The following is a 13761-nucleotide window of genomic DNA, read 5'->3' on the forward strand; positions in this document are numbered from 1 at the left end:
GTATACTATGGGCATTTTAATAGGTTTTTTTCCAATCTTTCTGCAATATTTTGTTTTTTGATTTTCCAGTTGCTTTAAATTGTAAGAAAATATCCCCTTTACTCCCTAAGGAGTTTTTCTTAAATATGCAAGTCTACCTATAGAAGTATACACATTTTTTAGCCTGTAGACTGGGATTATACAACAAAATATCCTTGGACACAGTATAGAAAGTGTGAGTGGTGGGAGTTGCAGTGATTCCTTTTGTTTGCTGTCTTTATAAGGTTTTAGACAAAAAGTTTAGATTCTTAGGTTGCATCAAATGTTAAGGACCTTCTCTCCAACAGGGGCTATCAGAGGTAACCCATATTTAACCTACTGGCAGGAAACATTTCAGCTATGATTGAAGTATTTGAGAAGAATGTAGTGGACTTCTGGAATCTCCTATTTAGCACCAAGTGAACTGTTGGAGAAAGGACATCTTTGAATGTGGGGTAGAGTGACTGCCCTTCAAGCACACTCTAGAAATACAGCTTGAAAAATAGAGACCTCAATAGGGTTTACTGTTCACTTATACTGAATAAATTGCATATTTTAAGAATTGTGATGCTATTGGACTGAGGACAGATGCATAAATACAGATTATTGGGATTTATTCAGAAAACCCAGAAGGGCTTTTAACATAGAAGTACTTCAATGTTAAAGCAAGACAATTATTAACTGCACAGGTATGATGGGATTCACTCTTGAAATGGATCTGACTTTAATAAAAATCTCAGGATTTACCTTGGTGAAGCATGTCTGGGATGTGCCAAATGCTCCTGTATTGATTCAGAGATCAAATTGTTTTCTTTTACTGTAAGCATTTATCTCAGTATGGTGTCTCTTCTAAACCATCCAGTACAATCGTTTTTATCTCTTCAGTCCTAGCTTGGGTATACAGATGTTTACAGGGAATGCTGCTCATCTTTGTGTTCTGTAATGTCTCTGTTAGCATGACTATGATGTGTCTTTGGGACTTCTTGAAAAGTAAGGATGATTAGCACAGTCACTTAAAATATAAACCAAGTGTATGTTTAAAATAGGGGAAGGAAGAAATTATGCAAGACTAGATTTGAAAACGTGGATTTTCCAAGTTCTCAAATACATGTATTCATCTTTCATTATGATAAATATCTAAAGCCTGCAAAGTCTCTTGAAACTTCTCAGCTTAAAGTATAGAAAAACCTTTTTCAGGAAGTGCAAGTGTGTGCTCTAGATATCAAGAGATGGTTCTGATGTGCAGAAAGGACCAGGGGCAGGTCCTGCAATCAGGAGGTATTCCTAGCAGCACTGGATAGAGTTCATGTGAAAATGTGAATCTTGCCAGCTGAAAAGGAAGGGCAACCATTTCTATGTAACTTTATCTGGACATGAAGATTTGAGAGCTATGGAAGGATTTATGCAGTGAAAAGACACAATTATGAATGAGGCTTTCTACCCAGACAGCCAAGTTGTAGGAGAGCAATGGGGATTGTGATCCTGTCAGTCAAAGTCATGGCTGTGTGTGCAGCAAGAGGAAGACACAAGCCCCAACCCAGGCCACACCATACAAATGCTGGCAGTGTAATTGTATTGGTAAAATATCAGAACAAAACACATGAGACTCTGTTTTCTTCATGGTGGAAAAGCCTATTCTTTATTCACATAACTCATTTTTATATGGTTTTACAGACTCATGTGTGACTCCAATTGGTTAGTAGCTTTCTTGCAAATTACTTTATTGGTTAGTAAAAGGTATTTTACTTGTCCATCAAATCTCTCTACTCTTAAATTGGTTACATATTTTCTTCACTGGTTCTCATGGGATAGACTTGATGTTTATGCAGGTACTAGTTGTTCTTCACCCAGGAACAGGTTGTTGTCTTAATCAACTGTTCACACCAGGATTGCTTTCACATGGGAGCTTGCAAACTGCTGGTTTGACAAGGCTAAGCCACTGATAGAGCAGAGCTGATTTTACGAGGCCTTTTTTTATAATTTTTCTACCTTACTGCAACAGTAAAACACAACCATGGCAGCACAACCCCCTGCATCAGCACCACTTAAGTGGGCAAGGAGGTCCTTCTGCTGATAGGTTGTTAAATTTTGGGGCTGCACTGATTGCCTTACAGTGATGTTCAACTGCAGCATTGACAGGAATTTTTCTGGGATTACTCTACTAGTAATGCCTTTTAGAGCCCGATCAAATCCTGAGGAGCCAAAAAGAGAAATAATGGGGAACTGTGTCTTCAGAAACTGCTTATTCGTCTTAGAAACACTTCTGCCTTTGAGCCATTTCTATGAAGACTGTTGAGATGAAGTTGTTTGTGCTTCAGAGCGTAGCTTAGGTCAGGAAGAGGAGTATGGAGCCACCAGGGTGGTGAAGGCTAGGGACTTTTGTGTGGTATCTTTTGGGTATCTTTGGTGCAGAACTTGTAATTAGTGTTGAAAATTGCACACGAAAGAAGGGAAAGAGAAAGGGGCAGATAATTGAACCTTTAGGGAGCCTACAGAGAAACAATGTTGGCATGGCGCTACAAGTGATTTACAGAACAGAGAAACAGTTGTTAGATAACTAGAAGCAAAAACGTAACAAGAAGCAGAGATGATCACAGATGTATCTAGAGAGGGATGATCCAGGAGGAACAGGAGATGCACATTAAGTGGTGCACTTGTATCAAAGGCTGCTTTTATCATGAGGGAGCATAGCCAAAATAGAAAATAAACAGCAGCTCAGACAAAGCCAAAAGATACTCCTGTCGGCTCCTCTGGCAAAGAGTCAGTTTCTTTGAAGTGGGGATTCAGGGTAGGCTGGGAGAGATGTGTCCTGAAACCAGCAGCAATGTCTAATATTCAAGGATGGTCCATCAGGCAGGCAACAGTGTCAGCTCCCTGTCAGAGTCACCTCCACACACCAGAGGCCCTATTCCTGTATCACCACCTCCAGCTCACCTGCTGTTCCTCCCCGTGAAAGGCTGACCCCAGCACATGCTGCCATATTGCACACAGTGAGGATGAGAGAGGTAGAGGTCTGGGCACACACTCCTGTGACTTGGGATTCTGAGAATTTGAGACTATAAGACTGAAAGTATACTTGAGACAAAAACAGTTATGTGAGGTGGGTTTGAACATCACTGCCAGAATCTCATTCCTGAATATCTGTTCTTTCTGCAGTGAATAAGTGGTCCAAAATAAGTTATTTTTAAGTATAGTGCAGAGCTATTCAAGTTTATGACTTCACTTTTTATTGTGCATTCAGATACTGTTCTGCTGTAACTGTATTGTAACAGATAGTACCATGCCATAGTAATTTCCTTAAGCTTTCTCCAGAGACACAAGCTTTTCTGTATCACAGCACAGTTTGATCACGAAGTTGGTTTCTTTAGAGGTCAACAATGCTGCTGTTAGCCTTTTCTTTCACTTTTCCCTTCATATAAGTACAATGCTCACTAGAGAAAAATGTGATTACTTATTTTAATATGCAACAAAGTGTAGTTATTTTTCAAGCATAAGGTTGTTCATTCAAAAAATGCAGACAACTTTCTGCTAAGAATACATAATTCAATTTTCGTTCTTTAAATGATAAAACAATTTAAATTTAGATCTGTATTTATTACACAATTTTCTTAGTATTTTCTGCCTTTTTTGGAACATATATAAAGATTTATTTCTCTCATGCTGGATAAACCTCAAACTAACACACCACCAAAAAACTCTAACAGTGTCGTGCCCTCATGAGAGTCCTGCCTTGTAATAATTAAACTGCACACAGTTTCCCATTTTTAGTTGTGTGCATACTGGTGGTGTCTGGCTATTGGCAGCTCTTTCTGTTTACACTGGAGGAATTATCCCCCATTATTCAAGCTCGGATGATGGATGTGCATCTGTGGCCTTAAATGGGGTAGGAAGGAGGAACATAAGCATTGCATCCTCCAAAGCTGTGTCATGGACCTTGTCCCAGGGAAGCTGGGGAAGTCCAAGGACAGAGCCACTCAGCAGGCTCCCCCACCATGGGTTTGTTTCCAACTTGAGAAAACATGTCTTTTCAGCTTTGCCATGGGATACAAACCCTCTGGATGTGCTTTCCCTGAGCAAGAGAAACCTCTCCAGCACAGAGCTGAATGGAGATTGCTCTGAAACCTTTGTGAGATGTTAATATAAAGGAGACCTCTTGTCCCTTGGTCCATCCCAGTTGTGTGACAGGTAATAGCAATGTTTCTTGGTGCTGCCTGGATGCTGGGAACATGCTGTTCAGCATTTGATGCCTGGGACTATGGATGCTGCTCCAGCTCCCCAACCAGTGCTGGCAGTCTGCCAGTGTCAGCCTGTCCCTGCTGGGATTCACACCACTGTTCTGTGTCCCTCAGTGTCACTTAAAAGGCTTTTGGCACATTTTTAAAGCTAAAGGACAGCAAGCATCCTTTTGCATAGCCTCACACTTAAGAAGGCTACTTCTAAATAGGGGTCTCAGGAAAAAAAAAAATAGTACTATTATTTCATTAATTTTAAAAACTTCAGCCTGAGAGTTTCTGTTCATGGTCCCACACAGCATAGGAACTGCATCTGTGCAGGAGTAGAGCTGTGAAGGAAAACAATTGCCACCAATGACCCAACACCCACATCACAACATTCCCTTTTTGGAAAGGGGTAGCTCTGGACAAGTTCCCCAGTTGGATATATGGTGTACATCCCAGATGTTATCTCCCATTTTCCTTCACCAAGGAGGAATGCAGTTTGCAGCCTCCAAGACAGCTTGGTGATGTGAATGAAACCAACAGCATGGTAAGGACTCTGAGAAGTCACTTCAAAAGTGTGCTTGAGACATATAATGAAGCAGCAATTTCACCCAGGGAAGGTTCTGGTCTTTCTGTAAGCCTCTGACATTCTCTTGCTGAGGGGTCTGATGATGTAACATCACAGCTGCTTAGATGCTTCAGAAAGCACTGCCGGAGGGCAGTGGACACAAACGCTGGCCCTTTCTGCTGTGAAACAAAACTCACCATGCAAGGGTCCTGATGTCAGTTTGCAGCAGTTGTTTGGCATTGCCCCAGCAACCAGAATTGTATTTTGCTGTAGCTTTGGTCTTTGAGATATGGGGTGCCCCTTCCTACCCTCACCTCCTCCCCTCAGCCCTGTTCTGCTGTGTCCCTGTCTCCACCCCTCACCCTTACTTGTACTTCCAGCCCACCCCTGCTCCATCCCTCACTCCCCCCACTGCCCACCTGTGACTCCCTGCAGCACCAGATGGGATCCCAAACTAGTGAGGATAGTGCTGCCCTCACAGCAGGACAACACCAAAATAAAACAGGCAGGGACAACGTCTGTGGGCTGCACGGTGTCACAAAGGGACCTGCGGCTAAGGCAGGGTGACACAGAGCGTGGGGGCAGCTGAGAGTCAGAAGGGTTCTTTAGGAGTAAAAAGGGGGGCTCTGGGGTGGCACAGAGATGCTGAGAGGCTGCAGTGGGGAACTTGAGAGTGACAGAAGGAGGCTGAGGGACAGGGGGTGCCTTGAGGGACAAAGTGGGGGGGGGGGGTGCTTGAGGGTGACAGGTGAACCAGCCCTCACACCATCCTTAAGCTCACCCTAAAAACCACCCCTCCCTGAGTGGGGAGTGCACGGTGGAGGTTAGGGGGCCAAGGGACAGTGTCGGGGGCTTGGGGTGACACACAGACATGACGGGCTGAGGGGCAAAGAGGGGGCACTTGACAGGTGGAGAGCTGACACTGAGGGTGAGGGGTGCAAAGGACAGGACACGGGGTACCGGGAAGGGTTAGGGTACAGCAGCAGCCCTCACCCCAAACAGCACCCCTGGAGCACCAGTTTTCCCCAACAGCAGCTGCACACTGCTAATGGCTGTCCCTAATGCTGGGACAGCCCCAGAACCCTCCCAGCAGCTGCAGGCAGTGACCCTAATTAAAAGGTAGGGATGATGTTTGCTGCCTAAGAGAGTGACTGGTAGGGGTTGGGGACTGAGCACTTTTTTTTTTTTTTTTAGGGCTTTTAAAGGATATTTTAGGTTTGTTTTTTGGTTTTTTGGTTGGGTTTTTTTTTGGTTTTTTTTTTTGCAGGAGCTTTTTAGGAATTTTCTGGGAATATTTAGGATACTTTTAGGGCTTTTTCAGGGCTTTTAAAATATTTCTTAAAATGTATTTTAGGGACTTTCTTAGTAGTAATTAGAATTTTTAGAGGGTTTTTTTTGGGTGTTCTTGGGTCTTTTTCAGGACTATTTGAAAATTTTTAGGGTTTTTTTAGGACTATTGGGGGTATGTGGAAGATTCTTAGGACTAGGGTATTTTTAGGTTTTTTGAGGGAAGCTTTAGGTATTTTTAGGGTCTTATCAGGGCATTTTAAGGATTTTTGGGGTGTTTTTAGAGCTCTTTTAGGAATATTTAGGGATTTTTAAAGGTTCTTTGGGGTTTTTTTTAGGGAAGTTTTAGGGGTTTTTTTTTAAGTAGGGTATTTTATTGTATTTTAAGGGTATTCTGAGGGTATTTTTATAATTTTGTGGGTTTTTTGAGGGCATTTTGAAGATGAGGGGTTTTTAGGGAATTTTTATGGTATTTTATGGTCTTTTCAGGGCATGACACAGAGGCTGAGGGGCACTGTGGGGGCTTGAGGGTGGCAGAGACTGGGAGCTGAGGGAGGAACAGGGAGAGGGGACAGTGGGTGACACAGAGATGCAGAGGGGGGCAGGGGCAGCTGGAGGGTGACACAGAGAAGCTGGGGGCTGAGGGACAGAGGAGAGGGATTAAGGGTGACACAATGGAACTGAGGGGCAGCTGAGAGGGGGCTTGAGGGGAAAAGGGGGGGCTCGAGGGTGACGCACAGAGCCTGAGGGCTGGGGGGCAGAGGGAGGGGTTGAGGAGTAAAGGGAGAGGGCTTGAGGGCTGGACAGTCCAGTGGAGATCAGGGCTACAGGGTACAGCTTAGGAGGCAAGTTAGAGGACACCCCTCACCCCAGCCCTAACCTCACCCTAAGCAGCCCCCCAACAACAGCCTTTTCACCCCTAACAACAGCAGCACGACACAACAACCCTAACAGCAAGACCACACCAGAACCCTCCCACTGGCACAAGGCAGCAACCCTCACACCAGGACAATGACAGAACCCTCAGAGGACAACAGGAGCCACTGGAAAAAGGTAGGGATGATATCTGTGGGCTAGAGAGCAACAGGAAGGGGTTTGGAGGCTGAGTAGGCTTCCTTGACTTTTTTTGCAGGACTATTTGGAATATTTAGGGCATTTTTGAAGGCTTTTTAGGACTTTTCTGACATCTTTTAAGGTCTTGTTACACCTTCTTAAGGGCTGTTTTAGAATTCCTTATTGCATTTTTAGGGTCAGGATGAGGGTCAGACAGGATGCCCACTGAAAATGCAGAATATCAGTGGAATGAAGTGGAACGCTTAGGAAAGGTGCCAATGGAGGGGCATGGGGGTGAGTCCCACGATGCTGGTCTGAAGGTTGTGATTTCTGGGCCCAATGAAGTGATTGTGGTTAGGGTTATGGTTCCATGCTGGCAGCTTTCTCAAGCAGAATTCCAACATGGAAAAAATCACAACCCAAGCTTCATACGCTCTGTTTGCAAGAGGCATTCGGCAACCCAAAGAAACCCTGACTACTTGAGGGTGGGACATTTGATTTGGAAGAAATCCAGTGCCGTCTGCTAACTGAAGAGGAAAAAGGCCAATCAGGGCCTGCCTGACACGGTAGGGTGGGTGAAGGGCCGCAGTCACAAATGAGAAATATCTAAATCATGAAACAAAACTGTCCAGCCCAGGTTCCTGGCATCAGTTTGCAGGGTGTGCATGGGACTGTCAGTACAGCACAAGTTTGAGGTTGGGGCAGCTTGGGTCTGGGACACATCCGTCGCCGTTCGGATTTTTTGCAGGCGACCGCCCACTCGGTACCACAGAACCAGGAACACAAAGAGAAGCTGTCTTGATTTGAAAAGACAGGAGTCTTGTGAAGGAAGGCAAGAGCCTCCTGTGAAATGGAAAAGGTAAACCCCCTCCTTCGGAATTACCACAATTTCAAAATTAAAAGGCTCTCAGGCAAAGATATGGCAATGGGAGTAACAGTTCTTTACTAGGGAAAAAAAAAAACTAAATCAAAAAAAAAGTAATTAGTACAAACAAAACTACTGATAGAGTGAGAAACCTGACGCCCTGAGGAGTCAAGGCGTAGGTAATAGTCCAGTTAAATGGTGGCTGCTCTTCCTGGAGTGGCAGATGAAATGCTGCTGAAGTGGTGATCTTGTAGAATGGCGTAGTTTTCTCTTAAGGTCTGGTGATGGAGTAGATGGGCCTGGTCTTCCTCTGGGGATCCAGCGGGGAAGAAGCTGCTCCTCTGGGAACCCAGCAAAAAAGCTGCCCTGATGTCCCAAAAAATGCTGATTTTATGCAGGTAGGGATGCTTGGCTCCTCCCTCTGGGTGGAGCATCTCACAATGGGATGGTGTAACTTTACCAGTCATGCAGTGAGTCGTTCAATGGCCCATTAACAGAAGATATCTCCCCGGGGGGAGACATTGTTCTTGGAAGAGATAAGAAAACTGCCCAACCTCCAACAGATGGCAAATAGAATACATGCTTATCTTACAAGCCAGGATAGAAGCGCTTTTCCCATGGAAAGAAACCTCACCAGTCTAGGTTCCTGATGTCAGTTTATAGGGTTCTCTCGGGGCTGTCAGGACAGCACAAGTTAGATGTGGGGGCAGCTTGGCTCTGGGACACATCCTTCGCTGTTTGGATTTTTTGGAGGCGGCCACGCCCTCAGGGCCACAGGACTCTGAGCACAAAGACCGGTCCTTTTCCCTTTCAAAGGAAACTCGCCAGCCCAGGTTCCTGTTGTAATTTTTCAGGGTAGTCTTGGGACTGTCAAGGCAGCACAAGTTTGAGGTGGGGGTAGCTTGGGTCTGAGACCAGTTCTTTTCCTCCTCACCGAGCAATGCACTTCCAAGTATATACACCTGTTGCGCCAGGTGAGAGACACATTGAAACTGATACAGCTGTGTGTAGTAACAGCGTGAATTTGAATCGTTCCCTCTCGCTCTTCTTCCCTCCCTGCGGAGGAGTTATCATCCCGATCCTCACCGGCGGGATGCACCAAAGCTGCTGCTGGCGCGGACATCGGCTGTGACGGGGGTTTGGAGCTTTTTTCCGCCGCCGAGACGGCTTTCTGTCGGCAGGGCGGGAGCGGGGCCCTCCGGCAGCGCTGGCCCCGCGGGGCGGAGGCAGGTGCGGGGGGCGGTGCGGAGCTGCCCGCGGGGCGGTGCGGAGCGCACCTGGGCCCGCCCCGCGCCGCGGCGGGGTCGTGCGGCCGGAGCGGCATGGCCCGGGGCGGCGGGGGCCCGGCGCCCTGAGCGGCGCCATGCGGGGCCGGCTGCTGGCGCGGCTGCGGCGCCGGAGGCAGCTGCGGCTTCTGCTGGCCCTGGGCGCGCTAGCCCTTGGGCTCTGGGCCGCCTACCTGGAGCTCGTGGCTGCGGCCAGCGGCGGGGCTGCCCCGCAGCGCAGTGAGTGATCGCGGGGCGGGAGGGGAGGGAGCGGGGGTCCCGTCGCTCGCAGCCCGGGCACCCCGCGATCCTCGGGAGCCCGTGCGGCGTTCCCCTTTCCAGGCCGGCGGGGAACGCGGGTGGGCGCAGCCACTGCGGTCGGAGCGGGGCTTTGGCCCCGGGAGCGGCCGGGCGCCGGGGCTTCCCGTTGCTGCTTCTGGCCTGCCTTTTGGTTCTCGCCCCCTCTCTGTCGGGAGACGTGCCCAAATCTGACCGTGCTGGAACTATAGGGCTCGGAGCCGCGCCTTTGAGATGTCTCTCGTTCTTGGTGCCTTGGTGCGAACCTGTAAGGTAGCAAAGATGCTTTGAATGCGGCTTTGATGCGAGAAGTGTCTGCGGAGCAGGAGGGAATGCATACCCTGGAGAGGTGCACTGCCCGCCCGCTAACGGGCTCGCTTCGTGCAAACTTTCGGGAGTACAGCAGGGCTAAGGCAAAGTGCAAAGAGCTGCGCTTTTCTTCCTGAAGTGGAGGAAAATTCTGTCAGCGTCGTGTGGTTTTTTACGCTTGCTTTTTTTTTTTTTTTTTTTTTTTTTTTTTTTTTTTTTGAGTTACAGAAAAGTTTCAAATGGCTCACGGTTTTTAAAAGCCTGTGATGTGGCTGCTGCTTTTTAAACGATATCAGTACTTGGTGTAATCTATTTGAAAGTATGTTCAACTACATGTTAATGTTTAAGTATTGATACTTTTCCAGTATATTGGTCCTTTCATTACGTGTTATAAACCTCCTAATTTTTACTCACATGAGTCAGGCTTGGTTTCAGTCTTAAAGCTTTGGACTGTGGCTGTGCAAGGAGCACCATTAATGTCTACTCCCACAAAGTCCATTCCAGGACTTCAACCTGTATATTCTGTATTATGCATGATATTAAGGCTAAAAACATGTATTATTGTTCCAGCAGTGTAACAGGTCTGACTTCTTTGGTTGGGATAGATCCACTAGTAATAATCCTCTTTTTATGCTTGGTGGAATGAGAAGATGAATTGCCCTGTGAGTCTACTTTGCATTATATCTGTCACACAATCTCACCACGCCTTTTACTGTACATCAGTTCAGCAAAACCCCACCAAAAATGCCTAGAGAAGATTTGTACAGGTGGGCAGAGGGAGAAAACAACTGAGAAGTATTTAAAATAGGGGCTATGAGGAGAGAGGGGCTGAGTCAGGTGTTTGGAGTTGTAAACTGATGGCCCTTTCACTGCCAGCAATGCAAAGGGAAAGGAGGAGGTGGGAGAAATGGGCTGAGAGCTGGGGACATCAGAGATGTGCAGGAGAAAACAACTTTCTCAGTGAATTGGGTTATTCCTCTTTGCTTTATGACAAGGTTATTTTTACAACTCTGTTATAAAAGTCATTCTGTTTTAAGACTGAAACTGGAAACAGTGAGATGACTGCAGTTACTACCAACTAAAACAGAACATGAACAAAATAATTGCATTATATTAAAGTTCAATTAAATAAAATTCCAGGTTCTCTCAAATCCACCAGAGACGTTGCTGCTCATTGCAAACAGAAGGTATTTAAATGCTCCTGGAAAGGGTGGGGTAAAGTCTTCCGGCAGGCACCTCCTCATGGCTCAGCATCACAGCGGGCTGTGGTCACACTGGGCACTTGGTGTTATGTTTTCTTGGCCTTGTAGCCAGAATCCTGAAACTTGCTAACAGGAGGAAGGTTAATCTGTGACCTTCCCCACCCTTCCTCTTGCCCTACTGCCTCTAAAAGCCTGTTTTGTTTTAAGAGAAATCAGAAATCTGAGCAGGAGACAAATAGTATTTGTTTTCTTTTGGCTCTTAAAACTAAGTAATATTTTCTTCTCTGAGGAGAGGGATGGCTGTGTTTGTGACTCCATGTGGTGATTCCTTCCAGGATCCTGGGAAGCTAAGGGGGGGAGTGATTCTGCAAGCAATTAATAGTTTTTGCTTCGTTTCTGTTGCATGTCCCAGGTGGGAAGCCTATTGTAAGTCACTCCTGGGACCGACCAAGAGCTGCCACCCCAATTTAGCTGATGCAACAGCCTTCCCAGTTATTAATGATAAAATACAAAAGCTCTTTGTTGGGCAATTTTTCTAGACAAAAGGCTAAAAGGCTCCTCCATTGGGGTGAGAAAGATGAAAAGCCTTGGGCTTGAAAGATCTACAGGAGGTCACTGTTTCCATCCCCTGTGCCTGTAATGGAGTTTCTTCTCACCTCCTTAAAAGGCATTATAGTACAGCCTGTGTCTGGAAGGGAAAGTTTGTTTTTCTCTTTCCAGAGAAGTGAGTCTTCCTCTTGCAAAGCTGTGATGACTCGGAGAAAACATTGCTCTTCCTCTCAGCCCTGCATGAGATGGAGCACAAGCCCCTCTGATGCCCCCCACCATCCCTGCTCTCAAGTCTGTGTCTTGAAGCAAGTCTTCAGGCATGGTGCATCCTCCCAAGCTTTATGCTCCTCTCCTCTTACCCCCCAGATCAGTGTGTGGTGGAGAGAGCAATGTCAGATGCCCTGGGGTGGGTGTTGAGTAAGTGATGCTTAAAAATTGACTGTCCTCTCTTGAGGTATCTGCAGCTCTGCTGTGCAACAAAGTCAAGCATATAAAATAGTTTGGATAAAAGTGAGTGAAGAGTTTAGGAGAATATCGTGTAATCATCAGTAACCATTGGCATTCATGATGCTTCGTCACCATGTACTGGGGGAGTCTCTGGCATGAGGTAAATTTTGCTGTAACGTTCAAGTCAAAGGTTGTGAGGGTTCTGCCTGAGGTGCAGAACTCGTGTCTAGTGTATACCATGGCTTGGGATTTCTGTGTGCCAAAGTTGATCTGAAAAGTTGAGCTTTCAGTGATGTTGGGATGGGCTGGACAGGCACAGAGGATAGTATGGGCTCCTGTGAGTGATGGCTTTCCTTTGAAGGCGATGCTGAAATAAGTAGTTGGTCAGGTAAAGGAAAAGAACTTTTTTTTTTTTTTCCTTGTGATTGTGAGTGTATTAAGGTGATATTCTTACATAATCTTTCCAGGGAGCCTTGTTGGCAGGACTGTTTGCTCATGGGTAGGAGAGTGTTTCTGTTGTTGTGGGGTTTGCCTTCTGGTTCTTTTTTTTTTTTTTTTTTTTTTTTTTTATTGAGCATGTTTCTCTGGTTTGCTGCTCAATATGTGTTTATAGGAATCTTAAACATGCTTACAGCTGAAAATAAACAAGCAGGCTGCTGTGAGCTGAAGATGGGCGCACTCTCTTCACGTGGAATGTGGCCTGTTGTCATCCAAAACAAGTTGTAACAGGCAGGACACTGCCTGACTGCCAGGAAACCCGGAGAGCTGGAGACAGTCTATTTACTCCTGTTGCTGACAGGCACTAACCTCTCTGGAGTGGGCTCTCCACTAGGAAGGTTTTCTTCATCTTTATGAGCTGTGACACCACACTTTGCTCCTGCTGGAGATGGGGAAACTTTATTATTTAAAGGGTGAATGAGGTGTTGGGGAGGGAGAAAACACAGAGGTCTGGAGAGCAAGTCCTGCATCCTGCCTTTACTGCTGTAATGCGGGGCAGGGAGAGTTCTTTCCTCTCCCTCATCCCAAAACACTGCCACTTCCTAGAGCTGCTGTAATGCTGTTTGGATGGAAGAAGTGGTGGGTCTGAGAACTCCCCCTGCTCCCTTTGTTTTTCTCTTCTGTGCCCAGCAGTGCCTCATCTTGCCCACCTCTGCAGAAAGGCATGACTGAGGGGGCGAGGCTGGTATCAGTGGGCTGTGTTTGCAGGCAGGATGTGCAGTGATCCCCCTTCACTCTAGAATCTTGTGTCAGCATAGTGAAAACACAGCTCCAACTCTGAAGAAACTTGGGAGGTGAGGTCATTTCCAGCCATTGCTGTGCAGAATCTGTTTTTTCTGCTGCAAAGACCAAGGCATTTCAGGAGTTTATAAATCATTTGCACTAATTAATTTTATTGCAGGCATGTGTGTTGCACTGAGCTAGGCACAGGGATTGGGTTCAGGATCAGGTTAGAATCCTGGGAGGTGCAGCTTGTAGAAACAAGGAGTTGGGGGCCCCTTTCTTAACTTGCCCTTCCCAACTGCTTCAACCTACCCTCATTCCTCCACATTTGATTGTTGTGAGTAAATAACACTGGGAGTGTGTTATCTTCCCATCTTGGATTGTGTTAGTGGTTTGTGTCTCACTTAAGTTTTCAGACTGCTGCTTTTCTAACTCAGGAATGCACGTTCCCACTCTCTGAAGT

The 13761-nt window shown here is 46.3% G+C and overlaps 1 protein-coding gene across 2 annotated transcripts in view; it reads left to right on the forward strand.

The window, feature by feature from the left end:
• The first annotated feature begins 8933 nt into the window (after nt 1-8933).
• B4GALNT3 (beta-1,4-N-acetyl-galactosaminyltransferase 3) overlaps nt 8934-13761 on the forward strand; it is a 65634-nt gene continuing 60806 nt past the window's right edge. The window contains exon 1 of one of the 2 annotated variants that reach the window (XM_085569042.1): nt 8934-8982. In XM_085569042.1, coding sequence (XP_085425168.1) covers nt 8949-8982 — 34 coding nt within the window. In that variant the 5' untranslated portion in view covers nt 8934-8948. Of the gene's footprint in view, nt 8983-9299; nt 9514-13761 lie in introns of those variants that run through there. The other variant, XM_021535177.4, reaches the window with a different exon arrangement.

This window comes from Lonchura striata, chromosome 1A, assembly GCF_050655825.1.
Source record: "Lonchura striata isolate lonStrDom1 chromosome 1A, ASM5065582v1, whole genome shotgun sequence".
NCBI lineage: Eukaryota > Metazoa > Chordata > Aves > Passeriformes > Estrildidae > Lonchura > Lonchura striata.